The sequence below is a fragment of the Schistocerca piceifrons genome, chromosome 2, assembly GCF_021461385.2.
Source record: "Schistocerca piceifrons isolate TAMUIC-IGC-003096 chromosome 2, iqSchPice1.1, whole genome shotgun sequence".
Taxonomy (NCBI): Eukaryota; Metazoa; Arthropoda; class Insecta; order Orthoptera; family Acrididae; genus Schistocerca; species Schistocerca piceifrons.
In genome coordinates, this window is record NC_060139.1 from 719,616,627 (window position 1) to 719,644,521 (window position 27,895).

The 27,895-nt window shown below is 39.7% G+C and overlaps 1 protein-coding gene across 1 annotated transcript in view; it reads right to left on the reverse strand.

Moving 5' to 3' along the window:
• Window positions 1–27,895, reverse strand: part of LOC124775796 (A-kinase anchor protein 9-like) — a 517,018-nt gene that overhangs the window by 193,587 nt on the left and 295,536 nt on the right. Inside the window, exons 23-25 of the mRNA XM_047250627.1 lie at window positions 8,017–8,229; window positions 7,777–7,868; window positions 2,276–3,126 (exon numbers count right to left, since the gene is read on the reverse strand). Of these exons, the coding sequence (XP_047106583.1) occupies window positions 2,276–3,126; window positions 7,777–7,868; window positions 8,017–8,229 (1,156 nt within the window). The remainder of the gene's footprint in view (window positions 1–2,275; window positions 3,127–7,776; window positions 7,869–8,016; window positions 8,230–27,895) is intronic.

A 27,895-nucleotide genomic window follows, 5' to 3' on the forward strand; every position in this document is an offset into this window, starting at 1 on the left:
TGAATCACTGAGTCTTTCAAAGTAATAAGGAATCTTCTTTAACATTCTGCCATAACACCTTTTAATACAAGCTGTAATACAGATCGAATAAACTGGATGAACTACAAATGCTGCAAGAAAATATCACAATCACCTATTACACCAAGCAATAGCAAAACACAACTTTGTGGGTAAGAGAGTGGGCTGGGGGACAGTGGGCAGGGGCCTTTTGAGATCAGAGTTATGACATGGAATACAGGTATAGGAAAACTTGTTAAAAAACATAAGTCACCAAAACACAGATTTCTTGGACTTATAATAGCACATAACTGTTAAGACTTCTAACAACTGCTTCAACTCTTGGGCCATTTTGTATCCGTTGCTTCAGCTCCATTTTCTCTGAATTGAGGAGGAGGGAAGATCACGATTTGTAAATCATATGTCCTCCATAATCAAAACCCTCCTGGCCTTAATCTCTACTGGAATTGACCAGCCCCCATCAACTACCTTGCACCTTATCTCATCATTTGCAATCTGTGTTTCCCTTTCCCATTACCATTTGTTACAAGATTCTATTTAGTCAAGATGTTGCACTGAGGTAATGTAGTGCCCCCCCCCCCCCCCCCCCTCCATCTCTCTCTCTCTCTCTCTCTCTCTCTCTCTCTCTCTCTCTCTCTCTCTCTGTGTGTGTGTGTGTGTGTGTGTGTGTGTGTGTGTGTGTGTGTGCGTGTGTCCACTTAGCTACATGTTCCAACTTGTTTGTGTGTCTATCTGCCACTCAGTGTCATTGTTTTTATTTTCAGGATAGCACTAGCAAAGCATGTGTTAATTCTACACCATTTCATCGTAAGTGCATTGTATATAAGTGTGTGTCGTTTTTTCCATGTTAGGAATAAGAATGAAAGCGCGGCACTCATCTACTGCTTTGTATGAACGTATCTCAGGTTCAGCACTTTGTCTTAGCAGTGAAGTGAACTCATGTGAGTCATTGCTGTTTAAGTCTTTTTGTAACTAATGCTACATGTGGAGTTTAAATGCTGTATTTCTTAATTGTATCTGTCTTGTGCAGGCAACAGTAATAAGTATGCGCATAGCACAGTTTCTGTTTTATACCTTATTATTATTATTATTAATGTTAGCATTAGTAGTAGTAGAAGAGTGCAACAACTATAACAAGACAGTTGGTCCCGAGTTTAAACAAATAAGACCTTAGACCACCTATGGGGACAGGAGCACAATGGGAGAACAAGCCCATCCTGCCTCTCATAGGACTAGCAGCCTACATCTATGCTCTGATATTCTGTGAAAGCAATGGTTGCTGGGATTGCTTATCCCTTCTGGTGTCGTGAGGGTCGTACTTGAATCCTGTCATGTACCACGATTAGTCTCTTCACTCATTCCAAAATAAGAAAAGAAGACAATGAAACATAAAGCAAGCTGGAGTACACAAATCATTTGGTAACTGGTACAGTGCAATTGTTTACTGATGTTGGCAATGATGTAAACTTATTAGTTTAGGCCTGACCTCTGCCGGTATCATACGCAACCATAATTCTAACATCCCACCTAAAATTTCCAAGTTTAAGTGTGGTTGTGGTGGTGGTGGTCATAGTAGTAGTAGTAGTAGTAGCAGTAGCAGCAGCAGCAGCAGCAGCAATTGCTGCTGTTGTTATTATTGAAGAGTGGGAAATCTGGTACCACCACTTAGTTTATTTTTCTTCAGTAGCATGAAGGAAGTAGCTGAGCTCAATATCTTCAGCCAGCAAATGGATCATTATCAACAGTGCCACATACCCTCACTCCATAAAGCAATGCAGCGAGATTTCGGATATCACCTAGGACTTTGGCACAGTATCCAACAATATGGAACTATACCCCATCACCTCCTCTCGCTTCAACAACAAAATAACAGTGAAAAAACTGTTTTCAGTATAGGATTTGAACTGGCTGCATTCAATCCACTGCAAAAGCATGAGTTAGTGATCTTAGACATGTCGTCAGGGAGTTATGGATGTCAGTTACAAATCTGTATGAATATTCATTATTTACATTCCATCAAGAACTTTCCAATAACCCATCAATCCTATGGATGTGATTAGAAAACGTGGAATCCAAAATAAACATGGGTAGTTACAAACATGGAGAACTTTAAAAAGAATAACACTTTCAAGAATGTTTGTGCTTACTCACTCTGACCTTTCATCACAACTAATACTTCATTTGTTAAATGATGAAGGGAGTACTACTTATCTGAACTTCAATACTTTATTGATTAATGGATTTTTTTTCCACTTACCTTTATCTTGAAGTTTTGCCATGTTTTCCAACTGTCTTGTAAGACCTGAATGGACATTTTCTCCAAATCCTTCTGATACAATTTCTTTCGTCTGTCTTTCCCTTTCGAGTTCTCCAATTCTAATTTTACACAAATCTAAGTCCTTCATTAAATTTTTATTTTTTACAATCAATTCGTTTATTTGCACAAGTAGGCCTTCTTTTTCTTGGGCTTCATTTGAAAGCTCATCACATAAGACAACTACTTTGTCTTCCAGTGACTTTGCTTTACTGTTTGCAGTATTCAAGTGCTCTGGCAACGTAGTTGATAAACCAAACAAAGCTGATGCTTCTTTTCTTAAACGTCTCAAGCAGTTAGAAAGCTCAGTATGGATGTCAACCGACCAATCCTTATTTTCTTCAATGAACTGCATAAAGCTACTCTCATCATTAATATTAATGATACTTGAGATGTTAGGCGCAAAATGAACTTTCCGCATTACTTGTTGTTCACTGGAAACATTGTGTGCCACAGGCAACGATGGATTTTCATCATCATCATGTAAATCCACTCTATTATCAGCAGACACATTGATATCATTCGACCCATATGAAGACTCTGAAGTTCTTGTGTGACTCAAAGAATTCATTGATACATTAGTATTTTGGAAATCAACAATGGTTTTCAACTGACTTGTCTCTCCAAATGGTAGCTGCTCCTGTGGGCTGGCAGTCTTTAATTCATTTACTTTAGTCCATGATGTCAGTTTTTCAGCTAACACTATATTCAGTTCCTCTTCACATACACCAAAGTACTGCACAAGTTCCTCAACTAGGAATCGCAACTTCTCTGCCATATTTCTCAAGCTGTCTCTGAAAGAAGAACAAAAATGTTAATTTGAGCAGAGTAAAGTTACAAATGTATCATAGGGAAACAGGTTTTTTATTATTTACTTCTACATCTAGTGCTCCAAAAGACAATCTGGCAGGTATTCTACTAAATCTTTATTTCTTAAAACATGCTCCTATTGAAATAAGTGCTATGCGACCACCCCATAAATTATACGATCATCAGGTGCGATACAAAAACCCTATCTCGTCACTAAGCAATAGCAGCAGAACTGTGGCCAAAGGTTACTGAGAAGTGCTGCTGAATTCTAGTGCCAAGTTCAGTTCACATAAAGGATATATCACTGGGAGAAAATCCACAGTTACATACCAATAAATCACCCAAAGGTATATGATTAACAGCTAGCATGTCTATAAATCGTAGCTAACGGCAGAAATATAAGAAATTTAATGTATGATAAGCTAACAACTGCTAGGCATACATATCTGACAGCTTTAATGCAGTATACAACAGTTTTTGTACATCAAACCCTAAGCAACCAAGGTTTCTCACAGGTAAATCTGACATTTTCTGTCATATGTGCCACGGAGAAGTGCAGTTTACAGATATGGCTGCTGTACAAATTTATTTACACTCGTTTTTGAGAATAGTTGCTAACATAGTCATTTCTTTATGTGCTACTAACTAACCATCACTGCGAATTTACTACATCAGTGATACTCTGTATAGTATGCCACAATATTTCTGTTATATGAAATAGACTCAACATGCAGTTACATATCTGGCAGTGTTTACAAATTTACAATAACAAATCAAAGAACTTTTGTGATTTTACTAGACATGTTAAAGGAATAGTTTCCTTTTACTTCATTAAAAACTCTAACACTCGCATAGTCAAATAGCCAAGGTCACACAAAGACAACTGAAGAAATATCACAACATGACTTATTCCTCAAAAGTAGAGGAAAGACCTGAATGATTGGTTTGCGATGGATTACAATAGCCAAACACAGTTTCAGTTATCAGTTTAAGAGTGCTGGGCAATTACCAATGGATAACTTATTGAGTAACTCATTGTCACTGTAAGAAAGGTATGTGTGTGTGTGTGTGGGGGGGTTATGGTTCCACCAACAAGCATACTAAGTAATACAGAGCATCTTAACAATGGTAGTATAAAACCAAACTGTTCTAAACTGTAAGTAAATCAGTACTTGTTTTGGTGTTGTGATGATTTACTCTCATCTCAGACCTTATGCTCATCCAATTATGGCAAACTGCTGGAGCCCTCCTAGTTGACAACAGACATAAATCTAGCAAGGATAGATAGACATACTTTATCTAGTATCAGGACAGCATACAGAGTTAATGGGAAAATAGCTACACTCATGGTAAATTACAGAGAAAGGAGTGCATTAACAATGATTGTTACGTGCTATTATAATAGTACTGAACAGAAATTGCTAAAGAGCCCAATTATTGTTGAAGAGAACTGAATTAATCAAAACAACCAACACTGTTGTTTGTTGATTTTGTTAAAAGTGAGCGACTGTGAAGACTTTTGATTGCATCCTTCCAACTGTCAACAATAATGGAGGTCCTATGCTGATCATCGTCAAAAGAGCTGCACCTAGAAGGATGCAACCAGTTTCAAACTGGGTGGGTATGTTGCACACCATCAGATATGCTAATCATTAGCTTCGCATGATAAGCCGCACACTACATACAGTAGCATCCCTAACAGCCATGACAGCAAGTATGACAACAGGTAGCAACCCTAGAGCATCACCTGCATCTGTACTATGACCAGACATGTCTGGCAGTGGGTTGCCCAGCTAGACAGATTCGAGAGGGTCCCCACTGAGGAGCTCCGACAGGCTGAGTTGTCGTATCATTGTACTGTGTGCAACACTGGTCGTACAGATGCCATCAATGCCCACTGTTGGTGGCAAAGGATACAGGAATGCTCAAATGCATGATATGCAGGATCTAGATACTTGACATGCACCACATGGAGAAAGAACCAATGGATTGTCCACCATACATGAATATATCCACCATCAATAGAGCTGGTTTTCAGCGGGCTGTCCTGCCATCTATGCAACATCTCTTAAGTGTTAGTACCACCGACAGGTGGTTGTATGATCCAGGGCTTGCCACATGCTCAGCATTAAGACACCTACCACTCACACCCCCATAACATTCCACCTGAAACACCTGCTGTTGGCAAGGACAGATGTGGAGCCCTGCAGACGGGATGTGGGTCACTTTAGTGCCATGTCCCACTTCTGCCTGGAGGCAACGATCAACAGTTCTGTCTCTAGAGTTGCAGTGGAGATCGCCATGAAGAGCAGCTTGAGGTCTTCTGTCACATGTCATGCCAGCCTGGTGTGATGGTGTGGGGATAATTACCGTACGGCGCCCATTCACTGTTAGTGCTCCTAATGGAATCTGTAACAGCCAAACGATATGTGGAAGAGGGCTCGCAACTGGTAACTTTATGTGATCGCTCCCCAATCTAAAATTTGTGGTGTGCCACGGAGCACGTCCACCCAAAAATGTGCGCGAACTGTGCATTCAGGTGCAAGCAGAATGGGATGGATTACATCCCAGACCCATACAACTCCATGCCGTGACATCTGGATGCTTATATTCCCAACCATGGTGGCTTAACACCACACTAAGAGTTACATTTTGTGACCGTGTAGCACAACAATGTTGGTCTTTCAAAGTTGAAATTGTAATCAACTTGTATGTGTGGTACCATTTATCTTCCGGCCAACAATGACTTTGTTCAACATGTAAACGTCACTACAGATATTCAGATTTAGGTTATGACATGTTCGATATGCCTGCCCACGTTGGTGATGATGTGGTGCAGAAGAATAGCAAAATTCTGCATGACCCACTGAAGTGTCAGAACATCAATGCTGTTGATCACCTCCTGAAAGGCTGTTTTCAGCTCAGCAATGGTTTTGGGGTTATCACTGGACACCTTGTCTTTAACATCGTCCCACAAAAATGAGTCGCATGTGTTCAGATATGGGGAATATGGTGGCCAACCGAGGCCCATGCCAGTGGCCTCTGGGTACCCCAGAGACAGAATGCGGTCCACAAAGTACTCCTCCAGGATATCAAACACTCTCCTGTTTTGATGGGGCCGAGCTCTCTCTTGTATAACCAAATATTGTTGAAATCAGGGACACTTTGAGTAATGGAGATGAAATCATGTTCCTAAACCTTCACGTACCATTTGGTAGTCACAATGCCATCAAGGAATATTGCAACAATTAACCCATGAGTGGACATTGCACACCACACAGTCACCCATTGGGGGTGAAGAAACTTCTCAATCATGAAATCTGGATTCTCAGTCCCCCCCAAATGTGCCAATTTTGCTTATTGACGAACCCATCCAAATGAAAGTGGGTTTCATTGCTAAACAAACCCGTGCATGCACATACTAATTCCCATTATGCCCCACAGACAATTGTGCAGTTTAAACGTCCTAACGCAAGCTGTTCAGAAGTTATGACATTTTATTTCATATAGTTCAATAATTGTCATCCTGTATGATGATCAGTGTGTAAAAGTTAGAGCTGTCATAAACAAGTTCAGTGGGTCTTAACAATGAATGTTGATAAAATCATTTCATTTTAGCATGTTCATTCAGTGGAATAGGTATTGTTCTTGATCTCAATAATTTTTATTTAAGCATTATTAAACCATTTTGGAACATATTGGGGGAAAAATATCCTCCAACAGCTTCCAAAAATTGGTGGGCCAATATACGAAATGCATTGTTCTTAGGAAAATGTATGCCGACTGGAAATGAAATATGTGAGTTTGTATTATTTTCCCCAGGCCTCTATGACAGGCATGAGGAAAGGGATGTCACCTGGCACTACTTTCCCTTACATTTCCCTTTGTTACCTCTATCATCAGTTGTTATCTTTATTTCCATGCTTTGAGAAAGAGATCATGACCTCCAAAGTATGAGATCCACCATAAACTTACAAATATTCCAGTTGGCTATCACAACTCAAACTCTTCAGAGACCATCACCTAAACTAAATAAATACATTTTCTACGTAGCTCTTATTTAATTCATTACCCTTAGTACTTTTTCTTTCAGAAGATGATATAGAGAGAATTTCTGACTGATAAACACCCAGAGAAGTCAGAAACTGTTGGGCAAACTATACATATATGAAACAGTGAGAGGGAGGTATGACATCATAGATACTACTAATCACTTCAGACAGTAGCCACTACTGGCAGAATCATAGTGTGGTTTCCCGAGAAACAATGGGGAGAAACGCAAAAAATAGATGTTACTTGGAAGGGAGGATGAAGAATAGGGTTTAAAATCTCGACAGTAAGATGGTCAGGCAGTCTACCAGCTCAAATTGGGAGGTGATTAAAGGAAATGCCATGTCCTTTTCAAAGAAACCAACTAAGAGTTTCAAGGGAGCTGGGAAACTGCAGAAAACATAAATCTGGAATTGAACGACTGTCATCTCAAATGTAAGCCCATGTGCTCCCCACTGTGCCTCCATGCTCAGTCCATCACATGGAGTGGCAGCAAGAGGGACAGTTGCAAGAGAGTACATTCGCAAACTATCTTCTATATAAATTTTAATATACTATATACTTTCAGTAAAATGACATTTTACCTTTCATTTACTACTGCTTGATAATCAGCACAGACTTCATGACTGAAAGCATCAGCACAATCTTTCTTCAAAATGTTACTTGTTTCTTGGACCTGAAATAAAATGTACCTTAATTACATGAAAAAACTTTCCAGTAAACTACGGTGAGTCCATATAATAATGCACTTGAAAAATAAAAAAAGTTACTATTAATAATTAGCCCAGTTTTTTTTAAAATAAAAACTGGAATTTAATAATTACCTTCTTGGTGGCAGTAAGTTCATGAGTATTTTTTAAATTGTTGGCTTTCAACTCATCGATTACTTTTTCATACTCAGATTTTATCTCTGCAATTTCATTTGCATGCTTTTCTTTAATTTCCAGTACCTCTTTTTCATAGCACATATTCAATTTCCCTTGTAGCAGTACCAGTTCTTTTGGCTTTGGGGTATCATCATCTGATGTGAGAAGCACCTAATGTAAAGGAAAACTGATTGATAGTACAAAGCATTACACTGCAACAAAAATACATTCATTTATTGTTTGACTACAATATTTGTGAAAAATGTAACAACAGGGATACTTGCAACTGAAATGATCTTTACACCACACATTAGATACATGATAGCCCAAAAATGAAAAACAATCAGTTAAATGTATATGAGCTTTGATCATTCAATATGGTGCAAAGCCTTACACACTACAATCAACACCTTTCAACATATGTGACGAAGAAACAAAGACAGTTTAGGTATGCAACTGCAGACTCTCTTTGCATGTCATCCGTATGAGAGTTGAAAAGGATCAACTATGGTTGCTAGGGAGCCATGATGATCATGTGTGTTGGCCAATACTTGATGAGAAACATTTCAAGTGAACTTGCAGGTCAGGGAGGCAGTGGTACTTATTTTCCTTTGAAGAATGCTTACCAATTCCTCAGCATATATAGCTGAGAATTGTATTACTGCAATATGACATGTGGAAATCCCCAAACAGCAGCACTTAAAAGCTGAAAGATCCTTTGTATGGCACTTGCAGGTTGGTATGTCCTCGGTACACAAGAGACAAAACTGCTTCATGTATTCAGTGGTGTCCCAAACTGTTACACTTTCATTTGTCCTTCACGCAATTTTACAATGGTGGCTCCTGGGCTGCAGTCACCATGGAACTGTTAAATGCTTTGCAACCATTACTGTAGGACTGGCTGATGAAGAACCCATCCAAAAACTCCACAATTGTGATAAGGGTGAACGTAATCTGAAGTGTGTGTATTTTCTCTAAAACTGAATCTGATATAATTAAATGCATCCACCTGTTCAGCCAGCAATACATGCCATCGATCAACAGAGACCTCGTGGATAACATTGGAAGTTCACTGAGGCTTTTGAGGATGATGCTGCGGTATATTGAGAGGTTGTAACAATGGAAAATTGTACTGAAATGCAGGAGGATCTGCAGTGAATTGACACATGGTGCAGGGAATGGCAATCGAATCTCATTGTAGACAAGTGTAATGTGCTGTGAATACATAGAACGAAAGATCCCTTATCATTTGGCTACAATATAGCAGGTCAGCAACTGGAAGTAGTTAATTCCATAAATTATCTGGGAGTAGGCATTAGGAGCAATTTAAAATGGAATGATCATATAAGTTGATCGTCGGTAAAGCAGATGCCAGACTGAGATTCATTGGAAGAATCCTAAGGAAATGCAATCTGAAAACAAAGGAAGTAGGTTACAGTACACTTGTTTGCCCACTGCTTGAATACTGCTCACCAGTATGGGACCCGTACCAGATAGGGTTGATAGAAGAGAGAGAGAAGATCCAACAGAGAGCAGCGCACTTCGTTACAGAATCATTTAGTAATCGCGAAAGCGTTACGGAGATGACAGATAAACTCCAGTGGAAGACTGTGCAGGAGAGATGCTCAGTAGCTCGGTACAGGCTTTTGTTGAAGTTTTGAGAACATACCTTCACCGAGGAGCCAAGCAGTATATTGCTCCCTCCTACGTATATCTCGTGAAGAGACCATGAGGCTAAAATCAGAGAGATTAGAGCCCACACAGAGGCATATCGACAATCCTTCTTTCCATGAACAATACGAGACTGGAATAGAAAGGAGAACCGATAGAGGTACTCAAGGTACCCTCCGCCACAAACCATCAGGTGGCTTGCGGAGTACGGGTGTAGATGTACATAGGCCTACACCTATTGGAGTGCTTCAGCATTGAGTCAATAGTGTGGGCAAATGATCTTTGGAGCACGAAAGCGATTACCACATGCTGTATTTATCAACATAGGGTGCAGTAACGACTGATCACTTTTTCTTTCTTTTTTTCCGACACATCTCACTGCATATCTATGGCATTTCTGGTCACACGCAAACTACTGTTGTACCTACATGTATACCACCTCCTTGCACTCTGGGTCACTCATTGCTGGTACATTTTGATACACATCTTGTCAGTTCTGAATAATTTCGGCCATGCTTCATAGATGTACAATATTAACTTTCGCAAACGTTAGGGAACCAGTTGCCATTTGACTTTGTTTTTAAATCAGACCTAGTTACGGAAATGAATGGGCTAATAACGTTCAAGTTCCGTTTTGTGAGATGCTAAATCTGTGTTACATCTTGTATGCAAATTTAAGTTTCATACATGAAAAACACAATCGGAGATTTGCGTGGCAATCTGCAATTCGTACTTCAGCGTTTAAATAAACAACTATCTCTTGGAACGCCATAGATGCTTGTATATTTACGTAATTGTTTCACCTGCATTTGGCACACCGCATTAAAAATTGTAATTTGTTTGGAACAAAGTTGATGTTAATTTCATGAAAGGGGCTTGTTGGTCTGTGACGAAGCAACTAATTCAGATGAACAAACGTCGAGTGTTCAAATTTGTGATGTGACGTTGAATTTTTGAGTTTTGTATACTGGCATCCCTGGTTCGGTATATTTTGGAATTCTCGTTACACTATGTTCTATTAAAATGACGATGTACGAGCAGGACCTAGTCAAACATTATCAGTGTTCTAACACCTTCTGCCTGGCTACAATAGTCGAGTCTTATTACAAGAACTGGTATGTTGTATGGTGTGTGTAGAAAGGGTAATGGCAATGCTTCGAGAAATATTTTTCCTCTTAGTTAATATATTTTGGTTCGTCTTGTCGCACGCTTCTGCTTCCAATTGTAGTTCTTTACGAATTCGTACGAAGAGCGATTTCGTCATAAAGTTGGTCAAAATGGTGGTTATTGCAAGGCTGCAAAGAGAGCAATCTTTTTAGGGCACTGCGACGAAAAATTTCGCCCACCTATGAAGTACTGGTAAATTTTTTTCCGTTTATAATATTATACATGTTGTTATTACATCGGGATTCCTAAGGTCGGTTTTTAGACACGTACGATAATAGTATTAAACAAATTCTTGAGCATGGGAACTGCGCGCCGTAGATCAAGAGTTGACAATGATTCAGAAGACTAATGAAACCTGCGTTTCACTTAGTCATCTTTAAAAAATTCCAAGGTCCACGGGAAATTCAGTTTGTCACTAGCAAATATACAAATAGGCAAAGGTCAAAATAAAAATCGATATTAATACATTTCCCAAGGTCGCGTTATTGAAGACATATTCGAATAAACATGACTTGTACGTTTCCGAAGATATATTATTATAATGTCACAAGAACTATAACTGGTACTTAAAGGACAAAATTTGGTTAAGGATTCCCGAGTCTACTCACCATGGACTTCCAGCGGCAAAGCTAAGTGGTAATAAGCGGCCAACTAAACCTTGTTTACTATCGCGTGAGTCATTTTTGTGGTCTCGTCACATGGAATGGACAGCACAAGCGCTACACAAACTTCTGTGGTATAGAGGAAAATACCGAAATCGTAACCAAGTTAAAAATAACATTAACATTACATGAGCAAGACAGCAACTGAATGAAAGAGATTTTTCAGCACTCTCATACACGTTTGACATTATGAGGAAGAAGCCATTAATAGCGATCTGGTAGGCCTAATACCGTGGGAAAAAGTTTGAAAACCTACATATTAGACAGCTGATTAAAGGTGCATTTTCTTCCGAACAATGACATAGTCGCGTGCAATTAACCCTCAGAATTCATAGTTTTAGGAAAGATTCCATGGAACTACTCGACGGTGCGACAAAAATTAATAAACTAACATTGTAAAAAGGCGTGTCCGTATTCTACCAAAAACATTCCAAAGCTGAACTTATGAATTGTTTTCGTTTCCAGAAAATTGTGCTTGATCTCTTCAGCAAGTTGTCTCTAATTATCTGCAAGAAACTAATTTGTGCTTGGTGGTAATTTACGCATTTGTAATTTGGAAAGCGAAGCACTTTTTCACTGGGCTGCATAAACAACTAAAACGTGGATAAATCTAATGGGCTGGTGTTTGATCCAAGTCGGCCATAGAGTTATTTCAGGCTCATCTTCTCTACAATATCATATACGCATATATAAAAAATCAAATGGCAAATAAATTATAGGTCCCCTATAAATGCCTGAGTTCTCAGTTTAGAGGTCAATTATAGCTTACCACATTCAATGGATTCTGCAGCCACATACGCTGATGAGCCAACAAATTATGACTATCTGCTTAACAGTGCATTATGGAAAGCAATACGGCAGTACTTCTACACAGCATGGATTTGACAAGTTCTCAGTAGGTTTCTGGAGATGTGTTGCATCAGATGTCTATGCACAGGTCACACAGGTCCTGCAAATTTTGGGTTGGTAGTTTATGAGCACAGAGCTGGTGCCTGATAAGTGTCCCAGATGTTCTCCATCAGGTTCAGATCAAGTGAATCTGGTGGCCAAGATATCAATGTAAGTTCACTAACACGCTCCTCAAACCACTGTAGCATTATTCTGGCCTTGTGTCAGTTATCTTGTTCGAAGATGCAGTCACTGGTGGTGACATCTAGCATGAAGGGATGCATGTGGCCCACAACACTGGGATGCATGTGGCCCACAACACTGTTCACATGGTCTACAACTATCATGGCGCCTTTGATTACCACCACAGGTCCTCAGCTGCCCAGTTGAACATAGCCCATAGCAAGATACTGCCCCTACTGGTCTGACTCTGTGGTGCAGTCCATGTTTTCAGTAGCTGTAGCCTGGCAGGTGGCACATGTGTACACAACTGTTGACTTTGTGTAACAAGAAACATGATTTGTTCAACCAGGCAACATATTTCAAATGATGCACAGTCCAATCTTGACAAGCCCATGCCAACTACAGCCATAACTGATCATGATGTTGGGCCAATGTGGAAACATGTAGGTATCATTTGCTGTGAAATCCGATTCAACAATGAGCACTGAACAATGTGTTCCAAAACACTCTTGCCTGCACCAGCACTATTTTCTGTCATCAGATCTGTCGCAGATCACCATCTGTTCTGCTATACAGAGCCGGCAAGCCTCCAATCACCACATTTTGTGAGGCGAGAACATCCAGCACCTTGTTGCTTACTCATGGTTTCATCATCCTTCAACCACTTTACACAGCTCTCACAACTATAGTATGCAAAAAGCTGACTGGTTTCACCATTTTCACAATGCTTGTTCCCAAGCGTTGGGCCATGACAATCTGGCTTCAGTTCAATTCATGGATGAAGCATGGGAAGAGCCAGTCAAACAAATCTGGAACATTCATATCACTTATTTTCTTTAGAGCAAGTTATCGGTCTTCACAACAGCTGATTATTTGGTGAAATCTAACTAAATATAACTTCAATTTTTACCTGATAGAATTTCCTCATAATTACTGGAACATCTATAAAAAGCCTGAGACTGCAACTAAAATTAACCATTCAGTTATTAGTGTATCAAATGAAATGCTACTGTTCTATTACACGCTCCAGGAGCACTTCAGACATTACTTTAGTGTCCATAGATGACTTTCCACCCAGCAACCTGTCTGGTAGGAAATTTCCAATCCAAATGCAAATCTGTTTTATACATCCTGCAGAAACATATTTTCTTTGTAAGCTGTCATGTGGTACTGCAGGAAAAGCTTTTTGAAAGTTTAGAAGAGCCAAATCAATCTAGTTTCCTCTGTCCACATCTCTGTGGTTAACGACAGAGACTGGAAGCGGAGTTTTGAATGATTGACGAAATTGAAATCCATTCTGTCTTTGACTGAGCTCATACTGTTTGAACTCTGTAGTCTACCAACAACTAAATTTGAGTCACACAGTAAGATCTGTAGGAGAGTTCTCCTTCTTCTTGTTGTAGATGGACATAATCTGTGGTTTCTCCACATTATTACAATAATATATCTCTTATCTCAAATTATGGTCAGGAGCAGAGCTAATGCATTTGTAAATTTCATACTGAGTTACACTGTTTTTAGATGATGATGTTGTCTAGATGCTTTGTCATTCAATACTGTCACCAGTACAGCTACCAAATGACAGCAACATTCCTTGGTTCTTCTTTGTGAAGGAACATTTGAGGACAGGACTTAACATTTCAGTTTTGGTTTGTTACTTTCTACTTTGGCTTGTGTCTTGTATACAAATATAAGAGGCACTCAAATGAAAATGAGCCAGATGAAGAGAGAAGTACATGAACTGTTCCTTGTACTAAAAGTGATTGATACTAAAAGTGATTGACTGTTAGTACATTCATCCCACTGTGAGAAAAGAAGGTCAATGCCTTCATGGAAGAAGGTTTGCAACTGCCTATGGACCCATGACTGTACCCAGGTGTGCACCTTTTTGTCCAAAGCAAATTGATGGGCCACAAATGTCTTTCTTCAGGGCTCCAAAAATATGGAAACTGCAAGAGATTGGGATTGTATGGAGGACATGTAAGGGGTTTCCAGTGATAATTCTGTGCAGTGGAGCCTAAACAAACTTCACATATATCCTGTCATGTATCAGGGCAAAACTTGCCTGATTCTTGATTCTCCTGCTTCCCACTGAATCGACATGATGAATCACATAAGCAAAGTTCAGAATTATTTAAAGTACGTTTACAACTGGCCAACTTTTACTCCCTGGAGGCAGGACTGAATTGATGATGTTATTTGGTGGCAGTCAATTCCGCATATAGGAAGGCTACAGGACATCAAATATAACATTTTTTACATCTTGCTGAAAACCATGCCTTGAGGGCCCCCACAGGACTGTCTCAATCTGACTGACATGCAGCTGACAGGCAAAACAATTTCAATTTTGTAAGAGGGGACTTAACTTTATTTCTAACCCTACGTTAACACTAGTCATGGGAATTGTCTGCATAGTTTAGCAGGCTGCAGTGTGACTGCTGACTTAAGCAGCTTAAGGAGTATATCCTTAAATTGTAGGTCTCTGATGATAACTATGTCTACTGAATCAAATATTACCAGCTGAATCGGTGACCATTCAGGATCTGAGAGTGCCCACAGATTGTTGTATTACCTGCTCAAAAAGGCACACTGATAAGATGCAGCAGAAGGTGACAACTCCTACAAGAAGGTGGAAAACAAGAGCAGAGCACATCTCAGGAGCTCAGCTTACCAAAGAAGGCTTCTCAAGAAATTGTTACCCCAAGGACCTGTACCACCAAGACTTTTTGGTCTCCCTAAGGTCTACAAAGATGGGATCTTGTTATGCCCCATTGTCAGCAACATCAGGGTTCCTACATATTTTATGGCAAAATACCTGAAAAACCTCAAATTTTAGGCTGAATGCGTCACATATGCCAATGAGCTTTGATGGTGTTTCATTTTTCACCAGGGTGCCTCTACGACAGTCAGCTGAACTCTCTGGTCGCAAGTTTGAAGGGAAAACCTCCAATCTTTTCAGGAATGTTATGACCTCCATGTATTTTCTATTGAATGGAGAATACCATGAACAAACACAGGGAGTCACAATGGGCAGCCCACTCTCACCTGTGGTTGCAAATTTGCTTCGAAGAAGCAGCCCTGGAGTCATCCAAATGGAAATCCACTTGCTTTTTCTGCTACATGGATGACACATTCATCCAGCCCCACTGATGGGACAAACTCCATGACTTCCTCACTCATCTAAACTCCATTCATCTTAACATCAAATTCACTGTGGAGACTGAGGCAGAAGAAAGACAACCATTCCAAAAGAAGAACTGAAGGCATCCTGGGCCACAGCGTGTTCCAAAAGAAAATGCATACTGCCTACATCTTCATGCAGACGTTTGCCACCACCCTGCACAAAAGAATGGGGTATTAAAACATAGTAAACAGGGTGCACACCATCTCAGATGCCGAGTGTCCTCCCTGCAAACTGGAACATCTCAGAATTGTGTTCCAGCAAAATGTTTACCCAGAATGACAGATTAAGCACACTCTGTGCACCCCCACTACTCTAAACTCTGGAGATGATCCAGAAACTACTGTCTGAAAAATGAGATAAACTCTTAAGCAGAAAGAGGCAGCCATGCCCTTCTATCATACACCAATGGGCTACCCGGAAATATCAGAAGCATACTGAAAAAACACCGAGTAAGAACTGCCTTTTGCCCATCTAATAAAACATGGGAATTATTGGGCAGCATCAAAGTTAACTTCAGTCTGCAGAAATCTGGTATATACCTGATGCTGTGGCAAGACATGTATTGGACAAATGGTGCGCACCGTCTAAGATCATAGCCGAGAACACCAGTGGCCAACTCAACCAATGTATCCTAACAAGTCAGCAGTCACAGAGTATTGTTTGTCTTAGACTCATGTGAGGGAATAGGAATGAAATGGGGTTTTGGCACAAACTTACAAATACTGGGACAATATCATTAGAGGGGCAACCTCATAAACTAGGATTGTGTCCAAACAGGCATCAGCAGCTGGCCCGATGTTGGCAACCTCCCTGAATGCTGAAATGTTGTGCTCACTGGACACTATGAACCAGCAGTATACACATAGACTGCTTGATCTTCCTGATACTGTCTGTATATAAAGCGAGAGTCTCTGTCATCTTCAATTTTTCTGATAGGTACATATTTTTCTAGAATCTGGTATTCTGTGTGCTTGAACTTGAGTCACAATTCAATGGGTGAAACAAGTGATTCTAACTACTGTCTGAAAAATGAGATAACCTCTTAATTATCCACTTTACTGAAGTGTAGGCTTTTCTGCATATTTTGTAGTCTAGGTGTCTTGCACCCCTCATATAGTTGATAAATGATTTTTTATTTGTATACTGATGGAAAATCGAGTCCCAACACCAAAACATAACTCGTGTTGATTAATGAAATTTTGGGAATACATTTGTATAGGTAACATATTTAAGTGACTAATGATGCAGGATCACAGGTGAAAGTAAGCATGAGAAAAGCTATTGCAAATGTGAAATCACTGTATATTAACAACTGGTGTAACTGCCAGAATGTTGAATGCAAGCATGTAAAAGTGCGTGCATTGTGTCATACATGTGCCAGATGACAATTTGTGCAATGGAGTTCCAGGTCTGTTGCCCTTGGTCAGTCAATACAGGAAAGGTAAATGCTGGTTATAGATGACCCAATGACATCCCAGTAAACTTCACTGCATACAGATCTGGTGACTGTGCATGCCAAGGCAACAAGTCGACACTCTGTAGAGCATGTTGGACTACAACAGCAGCATGTTGGTGAGCATTATTCTGTTGGAAAACACTCGCTGGAATGCTGTTCATGAATGGCAACAAAACAGGGCAAATCACCAGGCTGACATATAAATTTGCATAGGACAACGACAAGAGTGCTTCTGCTGTCATACAAAATTGCACCCAGACCAGAAGTCCAGTTTGTCTAGGCTGCAGATAGGTTGGTTGCAGATGCTCACCTAGCCTCCTCCTAACCAACACATGGCCATCACTGGCACCAAGGCAGAACCGGCTTTCATAGGAAAACACAACAAACCTCCACTCCGCCCTCCAATGAGCTTGACACCACTGAAGTCGCAAGGTCAGTGGATTGCACACACTACAGGGCGCCTGGCTTGGAGCCCTCCTTGAAGAACCGATTTGTCACAGTTCATTGTGTCACTGTATTGCCAACTGGTGCTTGAATTGCTGCTACAGACGCAATATGGTGTGCTATACACCACAGCCTGACATCATCAGCGAGTTCTTTAATTACTCAGTTTCACATTTATTTGTATATGTGGCTGTCTGCCTTGACACACATATTTTTAGCAATCTTCCATCTTGGTAGTGGCACATGGCCATGTGGAGCCCAGTCTTCTTGCAACCATACCTTTAAATGACCACCGCTGCCACTAATCATGAACAGTGGCTACATTCCAGCCAAGTCTTTCTGCACTATAGTGGAAGGAACATCCAGCTTCTCGTAGCATTACATGATCTCATTCAAACTCAGTGAGCTGTTGATAATGGTATCTTTGATGTGTTAAAGGCATTCTTGACTAACATCAACTTGCTATGTCCAGTCTCAAAGGTAACTAATGCTCGTGACTGCAACAGGGTTTATTTAAAGAAAACTTAATTTGCATCCTCACAGTGGCACCATCAGTGCCACTCTTATGCAACTGCCATGAAATATAAATAGATACCATAATTCGGATGTAGAAACCCGCCTACCAACTTTTATTTATCTCACACAACTCCTTCTTGGCAGTGGGATTTTTTTTTCTGTCTCTGTATGTAAAGACAAGGCTGCTTTCTCTGTATATTTTCTAAATATAAATAGCTAGCAGCCTTGTGTTTATATAATAAAAAATGTCATTTATCAATTTTTGTGCTTTGTTTAGTAGACCTTTGTACCTTGGTGCTAATAATTGCTACTACTGTGTCAGGGTCACAGATGCCTTTGTCTGTGTGTTCGTCTTAAAGGGGTTAGCTTAGTTTGTTACATTGCATTACAGTTGTTGCCAACAAGTTTAGCATGTTTCTGTCATGGGTAAGACGCTGACCTAATCTGTTCAATGAAATGGTTAGAGAAAGCTCCATAAGACCATACTCGAATATAGGTCGGGCCATCTTTTTCTTGACGTGCAAGCCATCTGCTGCACGAAAACTAGACTCATTTTGCGTGAGAACAATACATGGTTGTCTTGCTACCTGTTAACAGGGATGGCTAGTCATATTCAAATATTACTATACAAGTGATAGAAAGAAAATGAAAATTAACTTTGCAACTTGAACATATGAACACCAAAGGATACAAACATTGACAGCAGACCATAAAAATTAATGCTACATGATCTTAAAAGATTCAATATCCATATTACTGCAGTTGGTGAAATTATGTGTGCTGAATAAATCCAGTTCATGGAAGCGATGAGGTGGCTACATCTATTTCAGGAGAGTGTGCTGCTGAGCCACACATACAAGCAGACACGGGACTGGTTTTGAGATCTAATATGATTTGTACATTGTCGAGATGAACTCATATCTGGTGTAAATAGGGATTTATGACTCTTGTGTTTACAACTTGCATATAATCAAGATGCAACTGTAATTAGTGTTATACTTCATCTCTGCTTCAAAAGAATATCAAACACAAAATTCTATTCACTGCTTGGTACATTTTTCACAGGTTTGCCAAAGTCTGAGTAAAGGGTATGTTAAAAAGTTTTGATGGTGTGAAGTGTTGTGAACAGGTATGACTAAGCAGGAGGGTGTTGCCAATGGGATTTATAAGAAATATTACTGCTCAGTAAATGACTGGAATATGATAATGATGACACGGCTGGAAGAAAGCTACATGATACTCTTCTACAGAAATATTAATATTCTGTGAAATATAAGACATAGGAAAAGATATCAGAGAGAAAAGGAAACATGGCCACAGTAAATAAAGCAAGTGGTAATATACAAGAAAATACTAGAGAAATTTGACCAGTGGCCCATACTGATGTACTTAGTTTACAAGAAATTGACACAGTAACCAGTCATCTTAAAAATATAACACTACTAGCCCAAACTGAAGCCAGTAGAAATATTAAAGGAATGGGAATCTACTCTGAGTGCAGACACACAAAGCTGTCACCAAGCTCTGAAACCATTCCAGCTGACTTTCAGATATGCCTTAGTAACAACCATCCACAAGATTCCTAAGCCTTTAAGGAGAAACAACTGTCTGCTACATACACACTGGTGCTGCTACTTTGTACATAATCATTTGTCATGTGCCCTTGGTGTTTACTACTGTTTACAGTTCACATGTGGCTGTCACAAATGCAGCATTAGTTCTTAGAAGAAAATTCAAACGCGCATTTATTGTATGATGCAGGAAGATGTGTTAGCTTGGAAAGCCAGACAGATGCACAAAGATAGGTTTCACGACAAGTGTCATCCACACTTTCTGTGGACAGAAACTAAAAAGTAATTGAGTCATTCAAACTACAGGAGTTGGCCTGAGTTCTCAACAAAGAATAATCAGAATTTAAAAAGATGGTGTTGCACCATCTGGTATAAGTTTTGTCAATATGCACCTGTCAACTTAATCGTGAAATGCAAAGTTTGAAGAGTTTAGTATATAGAGTATTATGGAGTAGTAATCACACCCACATCACAAACAACACAAGCAGGCAATAGGGCCAAAGATTTTGACCAAGTGCTCAGTGAAGCCCATACTTGATGGGAAGACTTCTGACACCTATATAAATAACTAATTATAGCTAATACATAAAATAAGGGAAAGGCAATCACTCACCTACAGAAGATTGATGTGTGGAATGCAGAAACACTTAACAGAAAATAGCACTGACACTAGCTTTTGAACAACAGCTCTATTTCTAGCACAAGTACATTCACTCACTCACAGACAACCAAATGCACACTCCCATGGTACACTACTCAAACTGTGAGGGCTGCTCTTAGATTACTTTTTAAATGTGCTGTTAATTAAGACATTGTGTCTCTCAGTAGGAAAGCAGCAACATTGAAAAAAGTTACTGCTCCATTAAAGAATCAGTCAAATGCGCTTCCCCCCCTTCCCTTCCCTTCCCTCCCCTCCCCTCCCCTCCCCTCCCCTCCCCCCTTGCGAGAGCATGCTTCCCCCCCCCCCCCCCCCAACACACACACACACTCACTAGCTTCATTCACAATAACAGTTAGGCCACTTCATAGATGACTGCAATCATCTAGCAAAAGCCTGAGCTTTCAACTAATATTATCAGACAATTTATCAGAATATAATGTGAATATAAGTGGTTCTGTGTAACATCTCTGGGATGCACACAAGATCATTTATTTCTCTATATCTTGAGGATACTTTGTTGTGGTTAAAATGATGTATTATGCCTGTTAAATATTTATTACATTTCTTTGCATAGAGTCATCAAATTAATGGCTTTTGCAAATGTCACTCCAGACTGATTCATAACACATACAATATCATGTAATTGTTTACCTAAGTGCCACTCAATGATTCTCTGAAGTATATGAGTTCCATTTTCCCCAAAAGACATGACCAAGCTTTTCCTTGCATGTCTCACCAGGAACTATTTCATGTGGAATGGAAGCTTCTACGAACAGCTGGAAGGCATTGACATGGATAGTCACTTGGTATAGTGGTGACCAAATTCTTTATGGAACATTCTGAAGCATAGGTGTTGGACTTGGCACCTTGTAAAGCTAAGGTGTGGTACAGCTACATCAATGATGCCTGTGTTGTGTGGAACCATGATGATGAACACCTCAGTGACTTTCTGAGATGCCTGGACAGTCTGAATGCCAATCTAAAATTTACCATGGATGTAAAAAAGGACCAACACCTAACATTACTAGATGTGCTGGTTACGAGAGATGATGAAAACCTGGGACACAGCATGTATCAAAAACTGACACACATTGACTGATACCTGCACAAGCTGTCAAATCACCACCCAAGCCAGGTAAGACACATGATTAATATTCTTGTAATGTACACAACATGAATGTGTGAGCCACAGCACCTCTGATGTGATACGCAACACCTAGAAAGCATTCTGAGGAGTAAAGAGTACTCACTCTACCAGTTACATGTGAAGTGTCACAGATTCAAACACTCAGAAAGTGAGGCATTGGAAGAAGAAATGTTAGGTATGCCCTTTCTGCCATTCTTTCCTATCGGTCATATATTGTGCAAACATGACTACTTATAAACCAATAAACAAGAGTGTCCCGTATCTGCGTAGGAGAAAAGGGTCCCACTTGCAATGTCGTGAATATATCGCATACCATATACATGTGGGAAAGTCTATATTGGAATGCATGGATGATCAATTAACACCAGGATCACTGAACATAAGTGGCATTGCAGGTTGGGGAAGATTGAGAAATTGGACATGGCAAGGCATATACTGTGCAAGACTGACCACATAGTACAGTTCGCTGATATGGAAGTTCTTGCTGTAGAGAAGAGCTATCACACCCAACTTGTTCAGGGAAGCTGCAGAAATCCACAAACATGACAACAGATTCAACAAGAAAGAGGAAAGCCTCAAGGTGAGCAGATCCTGGATCCCTGTGCTGCAGCCAACGGCCACTGCAGGTAGTGAGAGGACCATGGAAGAAAAGTCCTTTGATGTCGGCGCATGAGGTACATATAATCTGTGGCCACGAGCTCGACTCCAGTCATCCACCAGCAATGGCAGGCAAATCTTTGACAATACCAGTCACCCATGTTAGTGCAAGCTCAGAAATGTCATTGAACAAATGTTGACCAAAGAACCCGAGAAAGAAGCCAACAGACAATATGTCAACAAGTGGCCACAAAAGCCTTAACGATTTTGTACAATCATAATTTTTTTTAGGACCACAGACTTCCCACTTAACAGCCTTTGAATGAATACAAACACACTTAAATTCCTTTGAATTAATATAACTATTTGTCTATCAAAAACATTTTCCTAATGTACTGAAATCAATCCTCTTAAATGTTTTTAGTGAGACTGGGGAGCTTGTAAAAACCAAATGAACCATTGATATATGAAATGCAAAATATCAATTTTAACTTTGATCTCTGATAAAATTAGTTATATTTTGTCCTGGTATAGTGATCACTTACTTGCTCCATTATATCGACTCAAAAATAAAATATTCTGATGTACTTATGTGAAACAAACACTTCATAACAATATTCTCTGTAGCCTACAACATGCGTAAGACTTCTTGCGCTTTTCTGTAACAATATTCTGCTATAAGTTTATGGCTGCAATTGTCTCAATTTGTACAGTTCTTAATGTTTTGCTTCAACTGCCGTCCAAGGGGGATACAAGCCATTACTGATTTTTCCACATAAAAAATAATTTGGTTTTCCCACTGACAATTTTCAGTTGTGTGCGTTCCAAGCAACTTGCAGTTACCAACCGAGGTGCCACCTTCATAGCTCATTTTGGGGGAAGTTGTTCCAACTCTTTCTTGCAATCAGATGTTCATGTAAACATGCTGTTTAGGTTGTTAGCATCTACAGCATCTGCACTGTGTGAACTTTGTGATGAGATACGTGCAGAGATGCGAAAGAAGAACTGGGACAGCACATCGCCAATCTGTGGTGATGGCTGAGCATTTCCACCTGCTGTGAAGGGGTTGCTTTGCTTTGGAGCTGCAGCTAGGCAGTGTTTTGGAATACAGAGAGAAAGAGGCACTGCCTACAATGCCAATGTCCAGAACAGATGAATGAAGCTGAATGCGTTGTTATGAGAATCACTTCGAAGATGTTGGTCTAGTTAATATGAGGCCTGTTGGCCAATTTATGTAAATGTTTCATAAGAGCAACAAAATAAAGAAGAGTTCTTTAAAAGGCAGTTACATCATTTCATACCCTGAAAATTACAGAGCTCTCTTACGGCCCGTGACCCTCTGCAAGTGGAAATGAAGTCACATGGTGAGATTTGGTGGCATTCCATTGCAGGTTCAACATCAAGAAACTATGAGAACGTGAGCATAAGAAAATAGTCAAGGTAAAAATTTATGAACAACATCAAAGCAACAGATTGTTATTGAAGTTGTTGGTTCAGTTACAACATACAGCCAGAGCCTTTTAACACTTAAAAAAGAAAATGGTTTCCCCACTGACTATTTTAATACATGTACACTTCAAGCAACTTGCAGTTACCAGTTAAGGTGCCATCTTCAGAGCTTATTTTGTGGAGTTTTGTCATGACATTAATACACATGAGGAAGAGAAAACACTATGTAACGGGTGCTACACTACACCACGTGTTACTGTTTCACTGGTGGACTGAAAATTTATGATCTTGTCACCTTAGCATTAAGCAATCTAGAGGACATATTCAAACTCCATTCCTAATTTCTCATTGTTCCTTTATTATCTCCCAGTATTCCTTCTTGGTTCCAGAAGAGACACAGATGAATTTCTGATGTTACACAACTTCAGTTTTCTCAAAGGTGATCTATGGTTTGCTGAGTTGAAAGCTTCAATCCAGTTTCAAATTCCAAAACGATATCCAATACAAATATATGTTCATTGGTAGTTATTGCTTCAGTACTGAATTAAAAGCTGATAGATACTGAACTTCTCTATTTACCTCAATTCACTGCTTATATTATATTATTTATGAAGAACGCTTCCTGTGTTATCTTGATTGATGGTTCTGAAATTTGCGTGGTTGCCACAGGGGGAAAATCATTTTGCTCAAATTAGGTCAGCATATTTTTAAGTTATTATATTTACTGGAAGCAGTGTTCCACAACTTTTAAATATTTTAAGAACGTCAATATTAACCACCAAAAAGCAGCTGCAAAGATAGCTTGTTCATTGTTTACACTAGTCTCAATCCAAGGGACATCTTCAAACAATGGAAAATCCGAGATGGAATATAACACTATTATGAAAAGGAAGTCTGCAGCTCGTGGTCTTGTGGTACCGTTCTCGCTTCCCGTGCTCGGGGTCCCGGGTTCGATTCCCGGCGGGGTCAGGGATTTTTCCGGCCTCGAGATGACTGGGTGTTGTGTCGTCTTTATCATCATCATTCATCCCCACTATGGTTGGAGGAAGGCAATGGCAAACCACCTCCACTAGGACCTTGCCTAGTACAGCGGTGTGGGTCTCCCCGCATCGTCCCCTACGCTCCTCGGAGTATGGGACCTCACCACCACCACCACCACCACCACCACCACCATGAAAAGGAAAGTTGCCACTCACAATATAGAGGAGATGCTGAGTCGCAGATAGGCACAACAAAAAGTGTCACACACACACACACACACAAATGCAACTCATTCAACTGCAGTGTCAGGCAACTGTAGCTGTAGTGTGACTACAGTTGCCTGAGACTGCAGCTGTGTGTGTGTGTGTGTGTGTGTGTGTGTGTGTGTGTGTGTGTGTGTGTGTGTGTGTGGTCTATTTGTGACAGTCTTTTTGTTGTGCCTATATGCGACGTAGCATCTCTGCTATACTGTGAGAGGGACATCTTCAGTTGGCCTGCACAAATAACAGACATGGTACAGTTTTATGTTTGCAATACTGTGTGTCTTATGATTTTTGAGTGAAAAGAAGTGTCTGTTTTAAGTGTTTGCTGTAACGATAACTTTTGAGAGTACTGTTGAGATCAAAGCTTTTCAGATAACTCCTTACATGTTTCTGAATATGTGTAGGTCGCCTAAATATGATGCTTTGACCAAAAACAGTACTGAAAATAATGAATAAAAGTTTCCAGCAGTTTTTTAGGTTAATAATGACGTTTCTCAAATTAAATCATTATACAAGAACTCAAATTATGACCTAGAATTATGACACAAACAGTTGAGTATGACAGACAGTGGTGTGTGCCTGTTTTGATGTCTTGTCTGTAGGTGAGTGTGACATGTGATCCCTTTCAATAAATGGGAGAAGATTTCAGTTGGAATTAACTACCTTCCTAGCTTATTTACTTTATCAAGAATCTTTTGTGTAGTGAACAGTCTCATGTGACTTGGGAAGAGCACAGGTTATTCCTATTTACAAAAGGGTAAAAGACAGGATGCACAGATTTGGAAAGGTGATCAACACTATTGTACATCTTTTTGGCTATGAACCAAGATATGATTAAATGGAGTGTCTTAGCAGACAGATGATTAGCACAATGAATATTTTACTGAAGCAACCCAGAGCACTATACTGCATGTCCAGATTTCAACATACATGAACGTGGCATGGAATGTGTTTCAAGGAGGAATTACAGCAATTCTAATTTTCTCAATACACATAAATGATTTATCAGATAGTAGCAACAATAATACCAGATTATTCTCTGATAATGTCCCTGACTACAGGAATATATGTTCATTGGTCAATTGTAAGGAAACACGAAAGTAGATTCATGTAATGTAACTCCACAGCCTAGGTTCTTTAAAACAAACATTTTCCACTTTGGACTGTAGCTGTATTTAATGTTCTATTGCAATTTCTGTCTATATTTAATTTGTCATGTGGCTAAAAAAAATCATAAAGCATGCCAGGAGAACGTAATATGAGAATAACAATATGTAAAAACAAAATTTGACGTCCTTTAACATCTACATACTTAAAAAATTTGATACCATGTTACGGTATGGAAACAGGTTTAGAAAATACGTGTCTTTATAGGTCTATGTCCACTTGATGGGGTTGGTAAACACACCATAGGTACATATATCAAACACTGAGCCATGGATTCAAACTGCACATGAGCAGAGAGGCTCCAGAAGTGAGAAGACTTACAATATAGTCAACAATTGTTATAAATGACACAAATAACTGATGCATAGCTTGTGTTACACCTGCAAGTTGAAAAACAACTCAGCCTGTACAAAGTCAGTCAATGAATGACATAGATGATAATGGTGGACATATGTACACCAAAGAATAATTAGCCAACAACATATTATTGATCATGATTCTCCAACTTAGTGGTGTCATTGACAGGACTAAAACTGTACTGGTCAGAGAGGGAGAGGGAGAGGAATAGAGAAAGGGAGAGGGGTAGGTGGAGAGGGAGGGAGGGAGGACAGGGCCAAAGGTAGGGGGAGGGAGGGGGGACGGGGCCAAAGGAAGGGGGTGGGAGGTAGATATGGAATAAACGTGAATGACCTTGAAATACCAAAAATGCATATTACAACATAATGCTTATATGTTACCAAAAACAAAATGGTTATCATGTATGGACCATAAAAGTTACTAGACGACAGTCATTTACACACCTAAAAGTGTCTACCTAAAATGCAGAGGTCTAAAACCATCTTAAAAATCTCTTATTTCTGAGATCTGTTTGTGCACTGAGTATACCTTTTGGTTGCTCTTTGAAGGCACTACAAATCTCTATTTTCTCCATTGGTCTACTCTTCTCAACCCTATTAGTGCCTTGAAAGATTCCTCAATGCTGCTGGTGTTACGACTGTAATTACGCAAATGTACACTAAATAAGGACATATAATTCTTGCTTGTGTTTGTGTGCTCAGTGGATCTGGTGCAGAACCACATACCAGTTTCCATCAGATAGAAAGTCTCACATTCACCACATCTGATTCTATAAACTTGATGGTTGTATTTCAAGCTGCATGTGAGTGACACAAGTTTATGCATAACATTACTTGTCAGAGACAAAAGCTGTTGACTCTATTGTAAGTATTCTCACTGCAATGAGCCTCTCTGCTCAAATGCAGTTTCAGTCCGTGGCACTATAACTGATGCATGTACCTATGATTTATTTACAGACTATGAAGAAGAATACAACCCTTCAAGGACTTTGTTATTTTTAACCTGCTTGTATTCCATAATAACACATCAAAATTTGGAAGTGTGTGAATGTTATCAAAATGCAAATTTTGCTGTATATATACAGGGTGAAAAGTATTTAAACCGACAAACTCTGGGAGGTTGTAGGGGACATTAAAACAAATATTTTTCCCTAGAATCATTTTTTCCTAGGAGGAGTATTTAAACTGGTAGAGGAAGATTTCACTGGCGGCAAATTAATTAAACCAACAAACATTTTTCCATTTTTTTATGACCAGGAGACAACAACTAGGTAGCAGATACAGCCCAATTAAACAGTTCCCAACAACACCGACCCACACATTAATGAAGAACCGCACTTGATGAGTGGTAGTAACTGTGGCATGTGGGTTATACTCACTCCAAACATGCGAATTGTGCATGTTGAAGACTCCATTACCCCAGAACATTGCTTCATCGGTAAACAACACAGAGGATGGAAATGTAGGATGCATT